Below are 22,371 nucleotides of genomic sequence, written 5' to 3'. Positions count from 1 at the left end.
CTCCTACTTACACTTTGGTCACACTTCACAGACACGCACATGCATATATATATATATACATACATCTAGGTTTTTCTCCTTTTTCTAAATAGCTTTTGTTCTTCTTTATTTCTTCTATTGTCCATGGGGAAGTGGAAAAGAATCTTTCCTCCGTAAGCCATGCGCGTCGTATGAGGCGACTAAAATGCCAGGAGCAATGGGCTAGTAACCCCTTCTCCTGTAGACATTTACTAAAAAAGAGAAGAAGAAAAACTTTATAAAACTGGGATGCTTGAATGTGCGTGGATGTAGTGCGGATGACAAGAAACAGATGATTGTTGATGTTATGAATGAAAAGAAGTTGGATGTCCTGGTCCTAAGCGAAACAAAGCTGAAGGGGGTAGGGGAGTTTCGGTGGGGGGAAATAAATGGGATTAAATCTGGAGTATCTGAGAGAGTTTCTGAGAGTTAGAGCAAAGGAAGGGGTAGCAGTAATGTTGAAGGATCAGTTATGGAAGGAGAAAAGAGAATATGAATGTGTAAATTCAAGAATTATGTGGATTAAAGTAAAGGTTGGATGCGAAAAGTGGGTCATAATAAGCGTGTATGCACCTGGAGAAGAGAGGAATGCAGAGGAGAGAGAGAGAGAGATTTTGGGAGATGTTAAGTGAAAGTATAGGCGCCTTTGAACCAAGTGAGAGAGTAATTGTGGTAGGGAACCTGAATGCTAAAGTAGGAGAAACTTTTAGAGAGGGTGTGGTAGGTAAGTTTGGGGTGCCAGGTGTAAATGATAATGGTAGCCCTTTGATTGAACTTTGTATAGAAAGGGGTTTAGTTATAGGTAATACATATTTTAAGAAAAAGAGGATCAATAAGTATACAAGATATGAAGTAGGGCGAAATGACAGTAGTTTGTTGGATTATGTATTGGTAGATAAAAGACTGTTGAGTAGACTTCAGGATGTACATGTTTATAGAGGGGCCACAGATATATCAGATCACTTTCTAGTTGTAGCTACACTGAGAGTAAAAGGTAGATGGGATACAAGGAGAATAGAAGCATCAGGGAAGAGAGAGGTGAAGGTTTATAAACTAAAAGATGAGGCAGTTAGGGTAAGATATAAACAGCTACTGGAGGATAGATGGGCTAATGAGAGCATAGGCAATGGGGTCGAAGAGGTATGGGGTAGGTTCAAAAATGTAGTGTTAGAGTGTTCAGCAGAACACCCTGCCTTGGTGGGAATCGGCCAGTGTGATAATAAAATAATAATAAATAATGTGAGAGGAGACACAATGCATATAAAAGGTCCTGCCAACTGATTCAGAGACACTGTTAAACAAACCCAGTCCAACTGTGTCACTGTTTTTCCTCCAGTCTTCCTGCAACTGTATCACTGTTCTTCCAGTCTTCCTTCAACTGTGTTATTGTTCTTCCAGTCTTCCTTCAACTGTGTTATTGTTCTTCCAGTCTTCCTTCAACTGTGTTATTGTTCTTCCACTCTTCCTTCAACTGTGCTATTGTTCTTCCAGTCTTCCTGCAACTGTGTTATTGTTCTTCCAGTCTTCCTTCAACTGTGTTATTGTTCTTCCACTCTTCCTTCAACTGTGTTATTGTTCTTCCAGTCTTCCTTCAACTGTGTTATTGTTCTTCCAGTCTTCCTGCAACTGTGTTATTGTTCTTCCAGTCTTCCTGCAACTGTGTCACTGTTATTTCAGTCTTCCTTCAACTGTGTTATTGTTCTTCCACTCTTCCTTCAACTGTGTTATTGTTCTTCCAGTCTTCCTTCAACTGTGTTATTGTTCTTCCAGTCTTCCATCAACTGTTATTGTTCTTCCAGTCTTCCTGCAACTGTGTTATTGTTCTTCCAGTCTTCCTGCAACTGTGTTATTGTTCTTCCAGTCTTCCTGCAACTGTGTTATTGTTCTTCCAGTCTTCCTGCAACTGTGTCACTGTTATTTCAATCTTCCTTCAACTGTGTTATTGTTCTTGCAGTCTTCCTTCAACTGTGTCACTGTTCTTTCAGTCTTCCTTCAACTGTGTCACTGTTCTTTCAGTCTTCCTTCAACTGTGTCACTGTTCTTTCAGTCTTCCTTCAACTGTGTCACTGTTCTTTCAGTCTTCCTTCAACTGTGTCACTGTTCTTTCAGTCTTCCTTCAACTGTGTCACTGTTCTTTCAGTCTTCCTTCAACTGTGTCACTGTTCTTTCAGTCTTCCTTCAACTGTGTCACTGTTCTTTCAGTCTTCCTTCAACTGTGTCACTGTTCTTTCAGTCTTCCTTCAACTGTGTCACTGTTCTTTCAGTCTTCCTTCAACTGTGTCACTGTTCTTTCAGTCTTCCTTCAACTGTGTCACTGTTCTTTCAGTCTTCCTTCAACTGTGTCACTGTTCTTTCGGTCTTCCTTCTACTGTGTCACTGTTCTTTCAGTCTTCCTTCAACTGTGTCACTGTTCTTTCAGTCTTCCTTCAACTGTGTCACTGTTCTTTCAGTCTTCCTTCAACTGTGTCATTGTTCTTTCAGTCTTCCTTCAACTGTGTCATTGTTCTTTCAGTCTTCCTTCAACTCTCAGACATAAAAACTGGTAACACAACTTGTACTATTATATTACTACTGTAACTACTGTGTCTAAACTATCACTACTGTAACTAAATAACTACTGTAACTTAACTATCACTATAAATACTGTAACTAATCCTAACTATCACAATCACTCCACAAAACTGGAGATTAATGAATCAGTTTGTAATATGTAATTCTTTAGTAACTATACCGCTGTTCATTAACTACCTTTCTTATTATTGTGCTTTAGTAGGCCTACGTAACAGTCTATGTCTAAATCTTAACTAGCATTTAAGTATTAGTATTAAGTTATCTAATGGTTAAAATCATAACCAGAATGTTTAAAGTGGTGGAGAGGTAAGCCAATGGAAGGCCTCAGTCAGGTGATTTAAAGCTCCAGCTGTGGATCATCATAGTGGGAAAATTTATGGAATCAATAAATGCCGAAGCAATTCGTAGCCATCTTGACAGGCACAGATTGATTAATGAATCTCAACACGGTTTTACAAAGGGCCGTTCCTGTCTTACGAATTTACTAACTTTTTTCACTAAGGTGTTTGAGGAGGTAGATCATGGTAATGAATATGATATTGTGTATATGGACTTCAGTAAGGCTTTCGATAGAGTTCCACACCAGAAGCTATTGAGGAAATTAAAGGCACATGGAATAGGAGGAGAAATTTTTTCCTGGGTAGAGGCATTGCTGACAAATAGACAGCAGAGAGTTTGCATAAATGGGGAGAAATCAGAATGGGGGCACGTCACAAGCGGTGTTCCTCAGCAGTCAGTGTTGGGCCCGTTGTTGTTCACAATTTACATGAACGACATAGATGAGGGAATAAATAGCGACATAAGCAAATTTGCTGATGACACCAAAATAGGCCGTCCAATTCATTCTAATGAGGACACTAGAGCACTCCAGGATGATTTGAATAGATTGATGCAATGGTCGGAGAAGTGGCAGATGCAATTTAATATTGACAAATGCAAAGTTCTAAATGTTGGACAGTTAAATAACCATGCCACATATAAACTAAATAATGTAGATCTTAATACTACTGATTGCGAAAAGGATTTAGGAGTTCTGGTTAGCAGTAATCTAAAACCAAGACAACAGTGCATTAGTGTTCACAATAAAGCTAACAGAATTCTTGGCTTTATATCTAGAAGTATAAATAATAGAAGTCCTCAGGTTGTTCTTCAACTATATATATCCTTGGTTAGGCCTCATTTAGACTATGCTGCTCAGTTCTGACCACCGTATTACAGAATGGATATAAATGCTCTGGAAAACATACAGAGGAGGATGACAATGATGATCCCATGTATCAGAAATCTTCCCTATGAGGATAGACTGAGGGTCCTGAATCTGCACTCTCTCGAAAGGCGTAGAATTAGGGCAGATATGATCGAGGTGCATAAATGGAAAACAGGAATAAATAAAAGGGATGTAAATAGAGTGCTGAAAATTTCCAGCCAAGACAGGACTCGCAGCAATGGTTTCAAGTTGGAAAAATTCAGATTCAGGAAGGATATAGGAAAGCACTGGTTTGGTAATAGAGTGGTGGATGAGTGGGACAAGCTCCCGAGCCCAGTTATTCAGGCTAAAGCGTTGTGTAGTTTTAAAAATAGGTTAGATAAATACATGAGTAGGTGTGGGTGGGTGTGAGTTGGACCTGACTAGCTTGTGCTGCTGGATCTGGTGCAGTGCTCCATCCTTGAGTGGAGGTGACCAGACTGGGTGGGTCATTGGGCTAATCCGGGGGGGGGGGGGGGTCATTGGTCTAATCCGGGGGGACATGGACCTGCTCCGCATGGGTCAGTAGGGCTGTTGCAGTGTTCCTTCTTTCCTATGTTCTTATGTTCATGTCATGAAACACCTGACAAACCATACATAACCTAACCTAACCTAGCCAAACCTTACCTAACCTAACCAAACCTTACCTAACCTAACTTTACCTAACCTTACCTAACCTAATCTTACCTAACCAAATCTTACCTTGCCTAAGCTTACCTTACCTAACCTAACATAAGAACATAAGAAAGGAGGAACACTGAAGGAGGCCTGTTGGTCCATACTAGGTAGGTCCTTTACAATTCATCCCACTAACAAAACATTTACCCAACCCAATTTTCAATGCTACCCAAGAAATAAGCTCTGATGTGCAAGTCCCACTCAAATCCAACCCCTTCCACTCATGTACTTATCCAACCTAAATTTGAAACTACCCAAGGTCCTAGCCTCAATAACCCAACTAGGTAGACTGTTCCACTCATCAACTACCCTATTTCCAAACCAATACTTTCCTACGTCCTTTCTAAATCTAAACTTATCTAATTTAAATCCATTACTGCGGGTTCTCTCTTGGAGAGATATCTTCAAGACCTTATTAATATCCCCTTTATTAATACCTATCTTCCACTTAAACACTTCGATCAGGTCTCCCCTCATTCTTCGTCTAACAAGTGAATGTAACTTAAGAGTCTTCAATCTTCCTACATAAGGAAGATTTCTAATGCTATGTATTAATTTAGTCATCCTACGCTCAATGTTTTCTAACGAATTTATGTCCATTTTGTAATATGAAGACCAGAATTGAGCTGCATAATCTTACTTACCTTGGTTGGTAAGTAAGACACACATACGACAGTTAAGTATCTTCATTCCGAAACATTTCGTTTACACAGTAGACTTCTTCAGATGAGTACAGAAAAGTTGGCAGGAGCAGCAGAGATGTGAAAACAATGTACTCAGTTGATCACTCTTGAAGACGTAGTTTTGAGGTGGTCAGTCCCTCAGTCTGGAGAAGAGATTTTGTTCCATAATCTGAAACAACACTACATCTTCAAGGGTGATGGACTGATTACATCACCTTCATATTTCAACTACTTCTACCAACTTTTCTGTACTTGACTGAAGAAGCCTACTGTGTATGTGAAACATTTCAGAATAAAGATACCTAACTGTTGACAATGTGTCTTACTTACCAACCTGTCGGTATTGTATATGTAATATGGGTAGCCTGTCTGGGAGCTGGAGCTGGACTTAGAGCAGGAGTTGAGCCTAGAGTTGAAACTGAAGCAGGAACATCATATAGCTTGCTGTCTGGCACTGCGTCAGCTTTACCAATGCTTTACGAAACTTTGCGTGTCAGCTTTGCATTTTTCTTTCTTTATGGTCAGCCTGCTGTTGTCTGATCGTTGACAGCTTGCTATTTTGGCGTGTCAACTGTGCTCGCTTCGCTATGGTCTATCTTGCTGTTGTGTGAATATTTTGCAGTTGGTTTTGCTATTGCTATTGTATGTGCATACTTGGCATTCGTGTCAGCCTTGCTATCATGAATCTACAGTCGTACTGTGCATAGCAGCTTGAGCGTGTTGTAAGTAGCGGGTTGGGGATTAAATGCCACCTTTAAGATTCCGACGATTAGCGATTGAGTTTACTCTACTAAATCTGCCCAAGTTCTCTCTACAGCATTGTTGGCGTATTGCTTGATCTATTGGCATTGATTATCAAAGAGCTCTAACTGTGGCACAACTTCGTAATCTTATTTGCAGTAATTAAAGACAGAAGCAGACATGGCGCACCAGATTGACGTGTCCCCAGCTACAGGAGCTATTAATAGATCTCCACTTAGGTTTCTGCAGAATGGTCAAGACACACATGAGCAAAACCAGCAGCCTGGTGAAGGAAGAGGTGTGTCGAGTTTGTCTCAGGGTGAATCTGCTTCATTGGCACTTGAGTTAGCCAGGCTCAATCTTGAACAAACTAAAGAGCAGCATGCTTTTGCTAGAGAGGAATTTGATAGAGAGAAGGTGGATCTGGCAATTGTAGAGGTGGCATGGTCACCACTCAAGTTTCCACCCTTGTCAATTCCATTCTAGAGCTGGTTGAACACGGCTGTCCATTCTGTCTCCAGGCTGTCTTTGCCTATTGATCCACTGTATGGTACACATATATTTCCAACTGTATATAGTGTACATACTTGTAAATATCATCTTTTAGGAGTGAAGAAGAGCAGGATGCGAGTGTGGGGGAGGTGCGTGAGGCATTACGTAGAATGAAAGGGGCTACAGCAGCTGGAACTGACGGGATCATGGCAGAAATGTTAAAAGCAGGGGGTTGACATAGTGTTGGAGTGGTTGGTATTTTTGTTTAATAAATGTATGAAAGAGGGGAAGGTACCTAGGGATTGGCAGAGTGTGTATAGTCCCTTTATATAAAGGGAAGGGGGACAGAAGAGATTGTAAAAATTATAGAGGAATAAGTTTACTGAGTATACCAGGAAAAGTGTACAGCAGGTTTATTATTGAAAAAAATAGAGGTAAGACAGAATGTAGAATTGCGGGTGAGCAAGGAGGTTTTAGAGTGGGTAGGGGATGTGTAGATCAAGTGTTTACATTGAAGCATATATGTGAACAGTATTTAGATAAAGGTAAAGTTTTTATTGCATTTATGGATTTAGAAAAGCCATATGATAGAGTAGATAGGGGAGCAATGTGGCAGATGTTGCAAGTATATGGAATAGGTGGTAAGTTACTAAATGCTGTAAAGAGTTTTTATGAGGATAGTGAGGCTCAGGTTAGGGTGTGTAGAAGAGAGGGAGACTACTTCCTGGTAAAAGTAGGTCTTAGATAGGGATGTGTAATGTCACCATGGTTAATATATTTATAGATGGGGTTGTAAAAGAAGTAAATGCTAGGGTGTTCGGGAGAGGGGTGGGATTAAATTATGGGGAATTAATACAAAATGGGAAGTGACACAGTTACTTTTTGCTGATGATACTGTGCTTATGGGAGGTTAGTGGACGAATTTGGGAATGTGTGTAAAGGTAGAAAGGTTGAAAGTGAACACAGAAAAGAGTAAGATGATGAGAGTATCAAATGATTTAGATAAAGAAAAATTGGATATCAAATTGGGGAGGAGGAATATGGAAGAAGTGAATGTTTTCAGATATTTGGGAGTTGACGTGTCGTCGGATGGATTTATGAAGGATGAGGTTAATCATAGAATTGATGAGGGAAAAAAGGTGAGTGGTGCATTGAGGTACATGAGGAGGCAAAAAATATTATCTATGGAGGCAAAGAAGGGAATGTATGAAAGTATAGTAGTACCAACACTCTTATATGGATGTGAAGCTTGGGCTGTAAATGCTGCAGCGAGGAGACGGTTGGAGGCAGTGGAGATCTCCTGTCTAAGGGCAATGTGTGGTGTAAATATTATGCAGAAAATTCGGAGTGTAGAAATTAGGAGAAGGTGTGGAGTTAATAAAAGTATTAGTCAGAGGGCTGAAGAGGGTTTGTCGAGGTGGTTTGGTCATTTAGAGAGAATGGATCAAAGTAGAATGACATGGAGAGCATATAAATCTGTAGGGGAAGGAAGGCAGGGTTGGGGGTCGTCCTCAAAAAGGTTGGAGGGAGGGGGTAAAGGAGGTGTTGTGGGAGAGGGGTTTGGACTTCCAGCAAGTGTGCGTGAGCGTGTTAGATAGGAGTGAATGGAGACAAATGGTATTTGGGACCTGACGATCTGTTGGAGCGTGAGCAGGGTAATACTTAGTGAAGGGATTCAGGGAAACCGGTTATTTTATATAACCGGACTTGAGTCCTGGAAATGGGAAGTACAATGCCTGCACTCTAAAGGAGGGGTTTGGGATATTGGCAGTTTGGAGATATATTGTGTATTTTTATACGTATATGTACTTCTAAACTGTTGTATTCTGAGCACCTCTGCAAAAACAGTGATTATGTGTGAGTGAGGTAAAAGTGTTGAATGTTGATGGAAGTTTTTTCTTTTTGGGGATTTTCTTTCTCTTTGGGTCACCCTGCCTCGGTGGGACTTGTTGAAAAAAAAAAAAAACTTATAAATACTTACAATCGCACTTGGTGAAGGAAAATATAATTCAAAGTCATTCAACTGTGTTCGTTCTGCTCCTTGCTCCCCTTTACACCCAGGATAGTATACAATTTTAATATTCACTAACCTAAGCTTAGCTAATCTAACCTTACATAACCTAACATAGCCTTACCTAATGTAACCTTACCTAACGCGACCTCATCTAACGCGGCCTTACCTAATGCGGCCTTACCTAACGCAACCTTACCTAACGCAACCTTACCTAACACAACCTTACCTAACGTAACCTTACCTAACCAAACCTAACCTAATGTAACATAACCTAACCTAACCTCACCTAACCTAACCTTACCTAACTTAACCCTTTGAGGGTGGGTCCTGTTGTTCTATAACTTTGAAGCCAGGGTCGGTCCCATACTATGCCATGAGCTCAGTTCTCTTTGTTAAGCCAAGTGGTAAATTTGGGCCTAAATATGTACTGCAGCACACAGTACATAATGGGAAAAACCTGAGACTGTGTTTTTGGATTAAAACAGCGACTTTGCGGTGTATTTTCATAGTTTTAATGGTTGTATTCTAGTTTTCTTGGGTTCATTTGACAGAATGGAAGATATATTACAGAAATTGACATGATTTTGATTAGTTTCAGGAGAGAAAGTAGCTTGAAATTGAGCTCAAAGTAGAAGACACGTTCAATTATTGCCGATATTCCAGAGTACACAGATGCCGTTAACTGTCCCATATACAGTGGACCCCCGCATAACGATCACCTCCAAATGCGACCAATTATGTAAGTGTATTTATGTAAGTGCGTTTGTACGTGTATGTTTGGGGGTCTGAAATGGACTAATCTACTTCACAATATTCCTTATGGGAAAAAATTCGGTCAGTACTGGCACCTGAACATACTTCTGGAATGAAAAAAGTTCGTTAACCGGGGGTCCACTGTATATCCAACTGGTTAGTCTAAAATGTGTTCAGGAATGCGCTGACATTATTTATACAATTATTACAATGTGATTATCAAATGGTATACAATATCGACAGGTTGGTAGATAAGATACATAGGCAACATTTAGGCTACATTTCGCCTACACAGTAGGCTTCTTCAGTCGAGTACAGAAAGTAGGAGGGAGCAGTAGAGATGTGAAGACGATGTAATCAGTCCATCACCCTTGAAGTCGTAGATTTGAGGTTGTCAGTCCCTCAGCCTGGAGAAGTTTTGTTCCAAAGTCTGGAACTAACTGAAGATCAAGCGACAGTGTTGAGACTTAAATACTGTCGGAAGGAGAGGTGCAGAGTAGTAGTAGTGAGAATGTAGCCAGTGAGAGGTCATGTCCCTCTCAGATCAAACAGTTCTCACTTGAAAAAGTTGTCCAAGGTGTTTTCTCTTCCATACCAAGATGCCATTGTGTTGCAGTGTCTGACAGAGTGATTATCAAATAGTATACAATACCGACAGGTTGGTAGATAAGACACATAGGCAACATTTAGGCAACTTTATTCCGAAACGTTTCGCCTACACAGTAGGCTTCTTCAGTCGAGTACAGAAAGTAGGAGGGAGCAGTAGAGATGTGAAGACGATGTAATCAGTCCATCTCAGTGGCTACATTCTCACTACTACTACTCTGCACCTCTCCTTCCGACAGTATTTAAGTCTCAACATTGTCGCTTGATCTTCAGTTAGTTCCAAACTTTGGATCAGAACTTCTCCACGCTGAGGGACTGACAACCTCAAATCTACGACTTCAAGGGTGATGGACTGATTACATCGTCTTCACATCTCTAACCAAACCTAACCCGACCTATCCTTACCTTCCCTAATCTAACCTTACCTAATGCTACCTTACCTAACCTAACCCTACCTAGCCTTGCCTAACCTGACCCTACCTAACATTACTTAACCCTATCTAACCTTACCTTACCTAACCTTACCTAACCTAACCTCACCTAATCTAACCTAACCTCACCTAATCTAACCTCACCTAATCTAACCTAACCTCACCTAATCTAACCTAACCTCACCAAATCTAACCTAACCTAACTTTACTTAACTCAACCTAACCTTACCTAACCTAACCTTACCAAACCTTACCTTACCTAACCCTACCTAACTTAAGCTAACCTCTCAGTATTAGTTTCAATGGAATACACAGCATGTTGGTGGCTCTGTTGTCTACCAGTGTTTCATTACATGTAAACTATATTATTTGTACTGAAACAACAGATAAGCTCTTTACTGTATTGTATAGTGTACGTAACCCATGTGAGTGGTACAGCTCGAGCTACAGTTATCAATAATAAGGAAGGTACTAGAGCTTCAAGGAGTACCTTAGGGGAAGGAAGGAGAGCAACTGTCAGGAAGATCAGCTGAAAAATTCTCCTGACTTACCTAAATGGAGCTTAAGATCAGCAGCTGACTGTGCTGACTCAATGGCCTTCCTCTTGTGCATTTCCAGCGCCTGCTGACGCAGCGTCAGCTCCTTCTCCACAGTGGTCAGGTTGTTCTGCAAGAGTCGCTCCTTCTCCTCCAGCTTACGAACCACCTGGTTCTGAGCCTCCACTTGGGTTGTCAGGGTGTTCGTCTGGAACAACCACAAACATTCTTACCATCATTTGGCGCACACAGGCCTATCATAGGCATATAAAAAAAGTTACATCTTACCATCACATGGGAAATTACTAAGTAAAAACTGAGGCCTACTGGACCACGATAGACAGGACCTATTGGACCATGATAAATAGGACCTACTGGACCATGATAGATAGAACTTACTGGACCATGATAGACAGGACCTACTGGACCATGATAGACAGGACCTACTGGACCATGATAGATAGGACCTACTGGACCATGATAAATAGGACCTACTGGACCATGATATATAGGACCTACTGGTCCATGATAGACAGGTCCTAATGGCCCATGATAAAAGTACTACTGGTCCATGATAAAGGTACTACTGGACAATGACAGACAGGTACTACTGGTTCACAATAGACAGGTACTACTGGTCCATGATAGAACACTGTTCTTCGCTGGCCAGAACTCACCTGTTCTTGGAGAACATTACATTCTTTGTTGGCCAGCACTCACCTGTTCTTGGAGAACATTACATTCTTCATTGGCCAGCACTTAACTGTTCTTGGAGAACATTACATTCTTTGCTGGCCAGCACTCACTTGTTCTTGGAGAACATTATTCTTCAGTGGCCAGCACTCACCTGTTCTTGGAGAACATTACGCTCTTCATTGGCCAGCTGGTGGATCTGGTTGGACTTAATACGTTCAGACATCAACTTAAAGTTAGCATCGTCCTTCTCTCTCAACTGTTGGATCAGACGAATATTTTGTTCCTGCATGTCCTCGAAAGCTTGACCTGTTACCTCCATCTCGTTCAACAAGGTCTCCTCTTCCTGCAACAATTATCATCAACATTATCATCAAATATCCCTGTAGTCCCCTCTGTATGCGTGGAGGATATGTTCCAAGGCCTACCGTGGATACCCAAAACCCTGGATAGTAGCAAACCCTATGTAAAAGTCATTTTTTGTTTACATATGTACCTATGATAAAGTATATTGTAATAAACAGAATAGAGGAAATCAGCTCTAATATATATTATTTACGTATTATGTGGCAAGTAAAGAGTATGTTCGGGATATTGGCAGTTTGGAGGTATATGTTGAGTATCTTTATACATATATACTTCTAAGCTGTTGTGTTCTGAGCACCTCTGCAAAAACAGTGATTATGTGTGAGTGAGGTGAAAGTGTTGAATGATGATGAAAATATTTTCTTTTTGGGGATTTTCTTTCTTTTTGGGTCACCCTGCCTCGGTGGGAGACGGCTGACTTGTTAAAAAAAAAAAAAAAAAAAAGTCACACTCCCATATAGGCTGCCTCCCAACCAGTGAACCAGGTGCGAAGGGTTTAACGATCAATTGGGTACACGTTGTTAAATCAGTACCTTGGTTTACTGACCAATCACAGGCAAGCTAGCCAAAGCTGAAGCAACGTGGTTCACTTGTGGTAAGCATTGGCAGACTTGCCTACCTGCTGGTTGAGTATGGTGCACTCTGGCTTCTGCTTTGCCATCTGTCCCCATGGTGTACACTTATTATTCTACCTGTACATATTGTACATAGTGTATATATTTGTATACAGTGGGTGAAAGCACAATATACATTATAATCTACTATTGTGTTTGTTTGCTCCAAGTCCCATTATGACGAGGTCTCACAGGCCGTTCTTTACCTGTGTTCGTAATAGTGTGCATACTGGTCAGAGAGCCCTTAACAAGTCTGAGTCATCAGTAAACGAGTACGTCACTAAGTGAGGAGAAGCTGTATATATTAACATGCTGGTTGTCTCCAACTGAGGTAGGGTGAACTGAAAAAGAAACACATTCACCATCCTTTACACCATCACTGTTTTGCAAGAGGCACGCAGATACGACAGTTTAGATGTCACTTCGAAGAGCAAATATCCCAAACATCCCCTTCAGAGTGTAGGCAATGTACTTCCCACCTCCAGGACTCAAGTCCAGGTAACTGGTTTCCCTGAATCCCTTCACAAAATTTTACCCTGCTCATACTCCAATAGCTTGTCAAGTCCCAAAAACTGTTCATCTCCACTCATTCCTATCAAACATGCTCACACATACCTGCTGGAAGTCCAAGCCCCTTGCCCACAAAAACTCCTTTACCCCCTCCCTCCAACCTTTCCTAGGCCATCCCCTACCCCGCCTTCCTTCCACTACAGACTTATGCACCCTTCAAGTCATCCTATTTCTGTTCCATCCTCTCTAAATGTCCAAACACCTCAACAACCCCTCCTCTCTTATTATGATTATCATTATCAGCATAATTATCACCATTATAAAGAACAAAAAAGTACAATATCATGACTGGTACAATACAGAAATAACCCAGACACAGAAAATCTCATGACTGTTTTGGTCCAACTTGGACCATTTACAAGTCACACTGACAGAGGAGAGTGAGGGCGCCAGTACAGCCTTTCCTAGCTCAACGATGGAGTTCCGTTCCTAAGACCACGTCTGTAAATGAATTTGTCGCTAAGTGAGGAGCATACTATAATGGTAGTGGGTTTGTATCACCCATCTTTGATATTGTTTTAATGTCACCTTTGCACCATTTATAACATTTCTGGTATATTTTTAAATGTTTATACAGTAGTGTACTTTATATTGTAATAAAGAGAACAAAGGAAATTAGCTCTAATATACAGTGGACCCCCCATAACGATATTAATCCGTTCCTGAGAGCTCATTGTTATACGAAATTATCGCTATGCGAATGAATTTTCCCCATAAGAAATAATGGAAATCAAATTAATCCGTGCAAGACACCCAAAAGTATGAAAAAAAAAATTTACCACATGAAATATACATTTTCCCACACACAAAGAGAAGGATACATGCACAATAGTAGAGTAGTACATGCACAATATATATTGTGCATGTACTACTCTACTAAATGAAGAATAAATGACACTTACCTTTATTGAAGATGCAGCAATGACTGATGAGACACTGTGTCCTGGGAGTGCCTTTTCCTCCTGAGTACTGTAGGTCCTGTTTGGCATTTTCTTCCAGAACAGGCCTTATCACACTGTGTATGCCACTACGATTCTTAAATCTCTCAAACCAGCCTTTGCTGGCTTTAAATTCACCAATATGAGCACTAGTTCCAGGCATTTTTCCCTGTTCACCTGGGTGTTAGTCGACTGGTGTGGGTTGCATCCTGGGAGACAAGATTAAGGACCCCAATGGAAATAAGTTAGACAGTCTTCGATGACACTGACTTTTTTGGGTTATCCTGGGTGGCTAACCCTCTGGGGTTAATTGTTTCTTGGTATTCTCAATAAGCCACACCAACAACGGTGTTACAGCAGCAGCAGCTGACAGTGCTACAGCAGCAGCTGACAGTGCTACAGCAGCAGCTGACAGTGCTACAGCAGCAGCAGATGGTGGTACAGCAGCAGCAGCAGCTGACAGTGCTACAGCAGCAGCAGCAGCAGCAGCTGACAGTGCAGCAGCAGCAGCTGACAGTGCTACAGCAGCAGCAGATGGTACTACAGCAGCAGCAGCAGCTGACGGTGCTACAGCAGCAGCTGACAGTGCAGCAGCAGCTGACAGTGCTACAGCAGCAGCAGCTGACAGTGTTACAGCAGCAGCAGCAGCAGCTGACAGTGCTACAGCAGCAGCTGACAGTGCTACAGCAGTAGCAGACGGTGCTACAGCAGCAGCAGACGGTACTACAGCAGCAGCAGCAGCTGACAGTGGTACAGCAGCAGCTGACGGTGGTACAGCAGCAGCAGCAGCAGCTGACGGTGCTACAGCAGCAGCAGCAGCTGACAGTGCTACAGCAGCAGCAGCAGCAGCTGACAGTGCAGCAGCAGCAGCAGCTGACAGTGCTACAGCAGCAGCAGACGGTGCTACAGCAGCAGCAGACGGGACTACAGCAGCAGCAGCAGCTGACGGTGGTACAGCAGCAGCAGCAGCTGAAGGTGCTACAGCAGCAGCAGCAGCTGACAGTGCTACAGCAGCAGCAGCATCAGCAGTTGACCATGGTACCACAGTATTTCGATAATATTTCTCACCCTTTTTACCACAGGGTTGGCACTAGAAGCTTTCTTGGGGCCCATGGTCACTTATTTTGCAGATAAAATCACCAAAAACGCTGTAATAATACGAAATGTTCCGATTGTATGCTTGGATGTTACCGCGGAGGCTGGCTTGTAAACAATCCCACCGGCGGAACATGTGAGGCTGGCTCAGGCCGCACATTAGACGCGTCTCGGACGAATAGTGTTGAGCGGGTTTTTTAGCGGTATGCGAGGCAAAATCTTAGCAATAAAATGTATCGGTATGCGGATTTAACGTTATGTGATGCCAACGGTATGCGGGGGTCCACTGTACATTATTTAGGCATGCATACTGGTCAGAGAGCCTGTTTTAAGTCCGAGTTGTCAGTAAACAAGTACATCGCTAAGTGAGGAAAGACTGTATATATAGGTGAGGGGGAACAGTGAGGGATGAAAGAGAGGAAGAAAAAGTAGTGGTGGTAGTGGTAATGCTGTTAGTGGAAGAAGAAGAAATAGTAGTAGTAGCGGTGTTAGCGGAGATAGTGGTGTTAGCGGAGATAGTGGTGTTAGCGGTGGTAGTGGTGTTAGCGGTGGTGGTGGTAATAGTTGTAGTGGTAATAGTTGTAGTGGTAATGTTGGTAGTGGAAGCAGTAGTGCAAGTAGAAGTAGTAGTGGTAATAGACAGTAGGGGAAGTAGTTTTTGCTATGAGATAGAAAGGGAAGTGAATGGAGGCAATAGTAGAAAAGGTAGAAGGCAAAAGCAGTAAAGGAGTGGTAGATGTAGTACTAGCAGTAGAAGAAGTGGGGTCAGTCTAAGGACAAGAAAAGGTGCACTGCAGGAGACCTACTGACCCACAAGGAGTAGGACCAAAATCACAAGGGAAGGGGGGCAGGGGGGGTAACTGAAGAACAGTACACACTAGGCAGAAGGAAACCAAAGAAATAAGGAAAAAGAGGAAAGGAGAAGAGGTAAAGAGAGGAAGAGGAGGAGGAGGAGGAAAATAAAGGATCATGTCAAGTCATAAGTGTTCCAAAGTTTGGAACAATTTACAATGTAATGGGAAAGGAAGACATCTACAGAGACAAAGCCAGGACTATGATTCATACAAGTTGTGTATAAGTGATGCTTCAACAAGACGGTGACTGTGAAAACTAAAAGTAGGGTACACAGTTATAATAGGGGACCAGTCAACAAGATGACTGTGATCTCAAACATGACAGAAAAGAACATTGTGGCAGCAAGTCTAACACTTCTTTTGTGCTCTCTGAGTGTCAGAAAGAGAACAATGAGTCTCTTCAAAGTATTGGAGAGGACAAGAGGATCAGGAAAGAGAGTAGACACCAAGAGCATCAACAGCAGGGAAAGAGGTGCGAACACGATTACTGCGAAGGATGTTAGTCTGGCAAAAAGTAAGTGTGATGTGTAAGGAATGGAGAGAGAGTTGTTGAGATTATAAAGACTGGAAATATAGGGATGGCAGAGAATAGAAGAATTTTGGGGAAGAGAAAGTCCATTTGGTACGTGAAAATAGTAGAGTACAAGTAAGAACATAAAGGAGGAACACTGCAGCAGGCCTGTTGGCCCATACTAGGCAGGTCCTAGTATGAAGTACAAGTAGTAGAGTACAGGTAGTAGAGTACAGGTAGTAGAGTACAGGTAGTAGAGTACAGGTAGTAGAGTACAGGTAGTAGAGTACAGGTAGTAGAGTACAGGTACTTGAGTACAAGTAGTAGAGTACCTGCTTCTGGACAGCAACTTGTCTGTGGAGCTGATGGACGGACTCTTCCAGTTGCTTTATCTTACGGATGGCTTCTTCATCCGCCAGTTTCTTACGCTCCTCTCTCTTACTGTCTTGTAGTTTCTTAACCTGTAACATATAAGTCTTAATTAACTTACAGTAAAGAAAACACCTTCACCATCACTCAGTCACTGTCTTGATACAGGTATCTTGATGTTATAGCTCAGACGACAATCTCAACTGTAACATCCTCACTCATCCTTCAAGCACTGTACTTCCCACCTCCAGGACTGTAACATCCTCACTCATCCTTCAAGCACTGTACTTCCAACCTCCAGAACTGTAACATCCTCACTCATCCTTCAAGCACTGTACTTCCAACCTCCAGAACTGTAACATCCTCACTCATCCTTCAAGCACTGTACTTCCCACCTCCAGAACTGTAACATCCTCACTCATCCTTCAAGCACTGTACTTCCCACCTCCAGGACTGTAACATCCTCACTCATCCTTCAAGCACTGTACTTCCCACCTCCAGGACTGTAACATCCTCACTCATCCTTCAAGCACTGTACTTCCAACCTCCAGAACTGTAACATCCTCACTCATCCTTCAAGCACTGTACTTCCCACCTCCAGGACTGTAACATCCTCACTCATCCTTCAAGCACTGTACTTCCCACCTCCAGGACTGTAACATCCTCACTCATCCTTCAAGCACTGTACTTCCTACCTCCAGGACTGTAACATCCTCACTCATCCTTCAAGCACTGTACTTCCTACCTCCAGGACTGTAACATCCTCACTCATCCTTCAAGCACTGTACTTCCCACCTCCAGGACTGTAACATCCTCACTCATCCTTCAAGCACTGTACTTCCTACCTCCAGGACTGTAACATCCTCACTCATCCTTCAAGCACTGTACTTCCTACCTCCAGGACTGTAACATCCTCACTCATCCTTCAAGCACTGTACTTCCCACCTCCAGGACTGTAACATCCTCACTCATCCTTCAAGCACTGTACTTCCCACCTCCAGGACTGTAACATCCTCACTCATCCTTCAAGCACTGTACTTCCTACCTCCAGAACTGTAACATCCTCACTCATCCTTCAAGCACTGTACTTCCTACCTCCAGGACTGTAACATCCTCACTCATCCTTCAAGCACTGTACTTCCCACCTCCAGAACTGTAACATCCTCACTCATCCTTCAAGCACTGTACTTCCCACCTCCAGGACTGTAACATCCTCACTCATCCTTCAAGCACTGTACTTCCTACCTCCAGGACTCAAGTCTAGTTAACCAATTTCCCTGAATCCCTTGATAATGTTACATTGCTTGCACTCCAACAGCACGTCAAGTCATAAAAATCACTTGCCTCCACTCATTCCTATTTAACATGTTTAATGTGTGCCTGATGGAAGTCTAAAACCCTTACACATAAAACCTCATTTACCCCCTCCCTCCAACTTTTCCTAGGCTGACCCCTACTCTGCCTTCCTTCCACTACAGAATTATACACCCTCCAAGTCATTCTATTTTGTTCCATCCTCTCTAAATGTCTGAACCACCTCAACAACCCCTCGTCAGTCCTCTGGATAGTACATTTAGTAACTCCACACCTTCTGATCTCGAAGTTAGTAATTCTCGGCATAATAATATTCACACCACACATTGCTCTCAGACACAACATCTTCACTGCCTCCAGCTTCCTCCTCCACTGTCTCCAGCCTCCTCCTCCTCCACTGTCTCCAGCCTCCTCCTCCACTGTCCCCAGCCTCCTCCTCCACTGTCTTCATGGATAATGTTATCATCTCTAATACAGTTACTATGTTAAGCAGTTATGAAGAGAGTGCCACTACACACACAAGATAAGAGTCAGTGTAGGAGTGACTGTTACCTTGACACCAGGTGTGGTCAGGCCCAGGAGCTTGAGAAAGAAGTGAGACCCATCATGACATGAACTGTTACAAGGAGATGAAGAGCAAACTGTTGCAACACTACCAGTACCAGTGAAGAACAACTGTTGCAACACTACTGCAACAGTCTGCAACACTAATACAATAATAGTCAGAAACACTACTACAATAGTAGTCTGCAACACTACAATAATATTCTGCAACACTGCTGCAATACTGAACCACATATCATACCCGAGTCTTGAGGTCCCTGACCTCCAGGTGACCTCTTATAAATACCTGAGTCTTGAGGTCTTCGACCTCTTGCCGAGCCTTCTTCTCAGCGGCCATGAGCTGTACCTTGTCGCGCTGCTCCTTGCCCACACCCTTGTACATGTCCAGCAACAACTTCAATTCACGATAATCATTGACAGCTTTCCTGCAGGAGAACAAGAGTCAGTCAGTCCATAACAAGTGATACTGAATGATTTATATTACAACACAAGAGAAGGAGCACTGCAGTAGGCCTACTGACCCATGCTAGCTAGGTCCAACCTTAGTGCAGGAAGGCCACGCTTCACACCACTTCTCTTTACAGGGTTGTGGTTGTGGCACAGTGGTTTTCAATTATAGCCATTCTTCATTTATTCAGACTTGTTACAATAAATATATGTATTCGCCACACACTTTAAGCAAGGACCGAAAATATTTTAAGGTAAGTAATGTGTGTACTGTATATGAATTTTTAAGACCTAGTTCTACTGCTCACTTAACCCTTTCAGGGTCGAGAGGCCCTCCCCTAAACTTGTTCTCAGGGTCAAAAATTTTTCGGAAAAGAAAAATTATTTTTTCTTATGAAATGATAAGAGAATCTTTTCCCGATCACAATGACACCAAAAGTATGAAATTTGATGGAAAACTTACGGAATTATGCTCTCGTGAAGTTAGCGGTCTCAACAATGTTTACGCATCAGCAATTTCACCCACTTTGAGCCTTAGTTTCGGCCAATTCCAGTGTACTAGTCGACAAAAATAATATCTATTTCGCTAGAACTCCATTTCTTTCATCGAAACAGTACAAGAAACCACCCATTTATCGATTTCAACTATCCAATAAAGTGGTCAGAAATTGGCAATTTTGCCAATTTCACACAAATTTCAGAAGATGCCAATTTCCAAATAGGGTTCAGAATAAGCAAGACAGACATTCCTGGCACTAAAATAACATTTTCTCTGTTCATTAGTCACATCCCCAGGCCCCTCTTACATTTCTTTTGCTTTCCACTCTGAATTTTTATTCTCACAAAAAATAGAAGATTTACTGTCATGCAGACTACTGCATTAATGTAGAAGTGGTGAAGAAATGGTATAAATAATATCAGTGCACTTGTGAAAGAATATTAGACTCACCAGTTGACGTGTGTTGGACACTTGGCATGATTTGTTTACTTTTGAAATTTGGTAAAAATCGAACATTTCTGCTACTTTGAGCTTAATTTCAAGGTACTTTTCATTATGAAACCAATCAAAATCATCTCAATTTCTGTAATACGTCTTCCATTCTATAAAATGAGACCAGGAAAACTAAAATACAACCATAAACACCATACGAAAATTCACTGCAAAGTCGCTGTTTTAAGCCAAAAACTCGGTCGGAGTTTTTTTTTCTCATCATGCACTGTGTGCTGCAGGATTTTTTTTATACTGTGCACACTGACCACATAGACCCATTCTTTTATATGTAGGTCTACCAGCTTTCTCTCACCAGATTTGAGGGCACTAGAATTTAGGCGTACTAGTACGTCAATAACCCTGGTGTGTAAGCCGTACTAGTAAGTCAGAAACCCTGAAAGGGTTAATACAGTGGTACCTCGAATTTCGAACAGCTTCCAACTCGAAAGATTATTTAAGTGCATTTTTGTAAGTGCTTTTGTAAGTGTATTTTTGGGGGTCTGAAATGGACTAATCTAATTTACATTATTCCTTATGGGAACAAATTCGTTCAGTAACAGCACTAACAGCCTTCTGGAACGAATTTCGGTTGAAATTTGAGGTACCACTGTATATGTTATCAGGCTTTTATATTCATTTGAAAATGAAAAAAGGCTGTTTCACTAAAGAGCAATTTTCACTTTACAGCAGCAGCCCGGAACCTAACCTGCTGTATATGCTGGGTCCCTCCTGTATACTGAACCTTAGTAAGTTGAACCTTAGTAAAGTGAACCTTATTAAGCTGAATCTCTTAGCGAGTGCTGGTCAGAGTGCCTGACAGAATGCCTCACTTACTTATGCTCAGACTTGAGGTTACGGATGATCTCTGTCTCACGGGAGTCCTTGACGGGCGGAGCAGCACCGCCCTGTTTACTGCCACTGCCCACACCGGCCTCCTTCCCATCCTTCCCTTCCTTCTTCATCTCCTTCTTGATCTTATCCTCCTTCCTATCACACTCTTCATTATCCTGCAACAACATAACACAGACTTATCAACACTGATACTAAGCCATGGTAGACTGTGATCTAAGCCATACCAAGCCATGTTAGACTGTGATCTAAGCTATACCAAGCCTTGTTAGACTGATCTGACATTAGTGCTGTGACACTGGTACTGACCTTAGCTTCATCGTCGTCTTCCTTCTTAATGTCGGCACCATCGACAGTCTTGTCATCAGCACCGGTGCCACCAGCAGCAGCAGCGGCAGCGGCAGCAGCAGCAGCACTCTGCTGGTGAGATGACGTGGCCGGCGGCCCTGACGAGTCACATGACTCACTACCTTCCTCCTTCACCATCTGTAATCATTATTATTATTTTTAAACACTAGCCATCTTCCACCCAGGGAGGGTGATCCAAAAAAGAACTAATGAAAGTTTTTTTTGTTTTTTTACATGTAATAATTTATACAGAAGGGGTTACTAGCCCCTTGCTCCTGGAATTTTAGTGGCCTCTTACAACATGCTTGGCTTACGCAGAAAGAATTCTTCTCCACTTCCCCATGGACTGTACAGTTCATGCATGTGCAAAATATATACAGTGCATTACATTCACACCACACATTGCCCTCAGACAAGACATCTCCACTGCCTCCAGCATTCTCTTTGTTGCAACATTCGCCACCCATGTTTCACACCCATATAAGAGCGTTGGTATAACTTTACTCTCATACATTCCCTTCTTTGCTTCCATAGACAAAGTTCTTTGTATCCACAGACTCCTCCTCAGACTCCTCACCCTTTTCCCCTCATCAATTCTATGATTCATCTCATCTTTCAGAGACCCATCTGCTGACACGTCCACTCCTAAATATCTGAATACATTCACCTCCTCCATACTCTCTCCCTCCAACCTAATATCCAACCTTTCGTTACCTATTTTTTTTATCCTCATCAACTTACTCTTTCCTATATTCACTTTCAATTTTCTTCTTTTACATACCTTACCAAATTCATTCACCAACCTCTGCAACTTCTCTTCAGAATCTCCCAGAAGCACAGTGTCATCAGCAAAAGCAACTGTGACAACTCCAACTTCGTGTTAGATTCTTTATCTTTAAACCCCAAGCCTCTTGCCAAGACCCCAGCATTCACTTCTCTTACAACCCCATCTATAACTACACTGAACAACAACGGTGACATCACGCATCCCTGTCTAAGGCCTACTTTTACTGGGAAATCATCTCCCACTCCCCTGCATACTCTAACCTGAGCCTCACTATCCTCCTTTGACCTTTGAT

The 22,371-nt window shown here is 42.1% G+C and overlaps 1 protein-coding gene across 1 annotated transcript in view; it reads right to left on the bottom strand.

Moving 5' to 3' along the window:
- Positions 1-22,371, bottom strand: part of Bre1 (E3 ubiquitin-protein ligase Bre1) — a gene marked incomplete at its 3' end in the record, with an annotated part of 80,881 nt that overhangs the window by 10,620 nt on the left and 47,890 nt on the right. The window contains 6 exon segments of the mRNA XM_070099445.1: positions 10,785-10,977; positions 11,617-11,808; positions 16,743-16,871; positions 18,944-19,082; positions 20,930-21,102; positions 21,254-21,430. Coding sequence (XP_069955546.1) covers positions 10,785-10,977; positions 11,617-11,808; positions 16,743-16,871; positions 18,944-19,082; positions 20,930-21,102; positions 21,254-21,430 — 1,003 coding nt within the window.

This window comes from Cherax quadricarinatus, chromosome 67 (genome assembly GCF_038502225.1).
Source record: "Cherax quadricarinatus isolate ZL_2023a chromosome 67, ASM3850222v1, whole genome shotgun sequence".
Lineage (NCBI taxonomy): Eukaryota > Metazoa > Arthropoda > Malacostraca > Decapoda > Parastacidae > Cherax > Cherax quadricarinatus.
The sequence above is the reverse complement of the archived record's forward strand: the minus strand, read 5'-3'. Positions and strand labels throughout refer to the sequence as shown.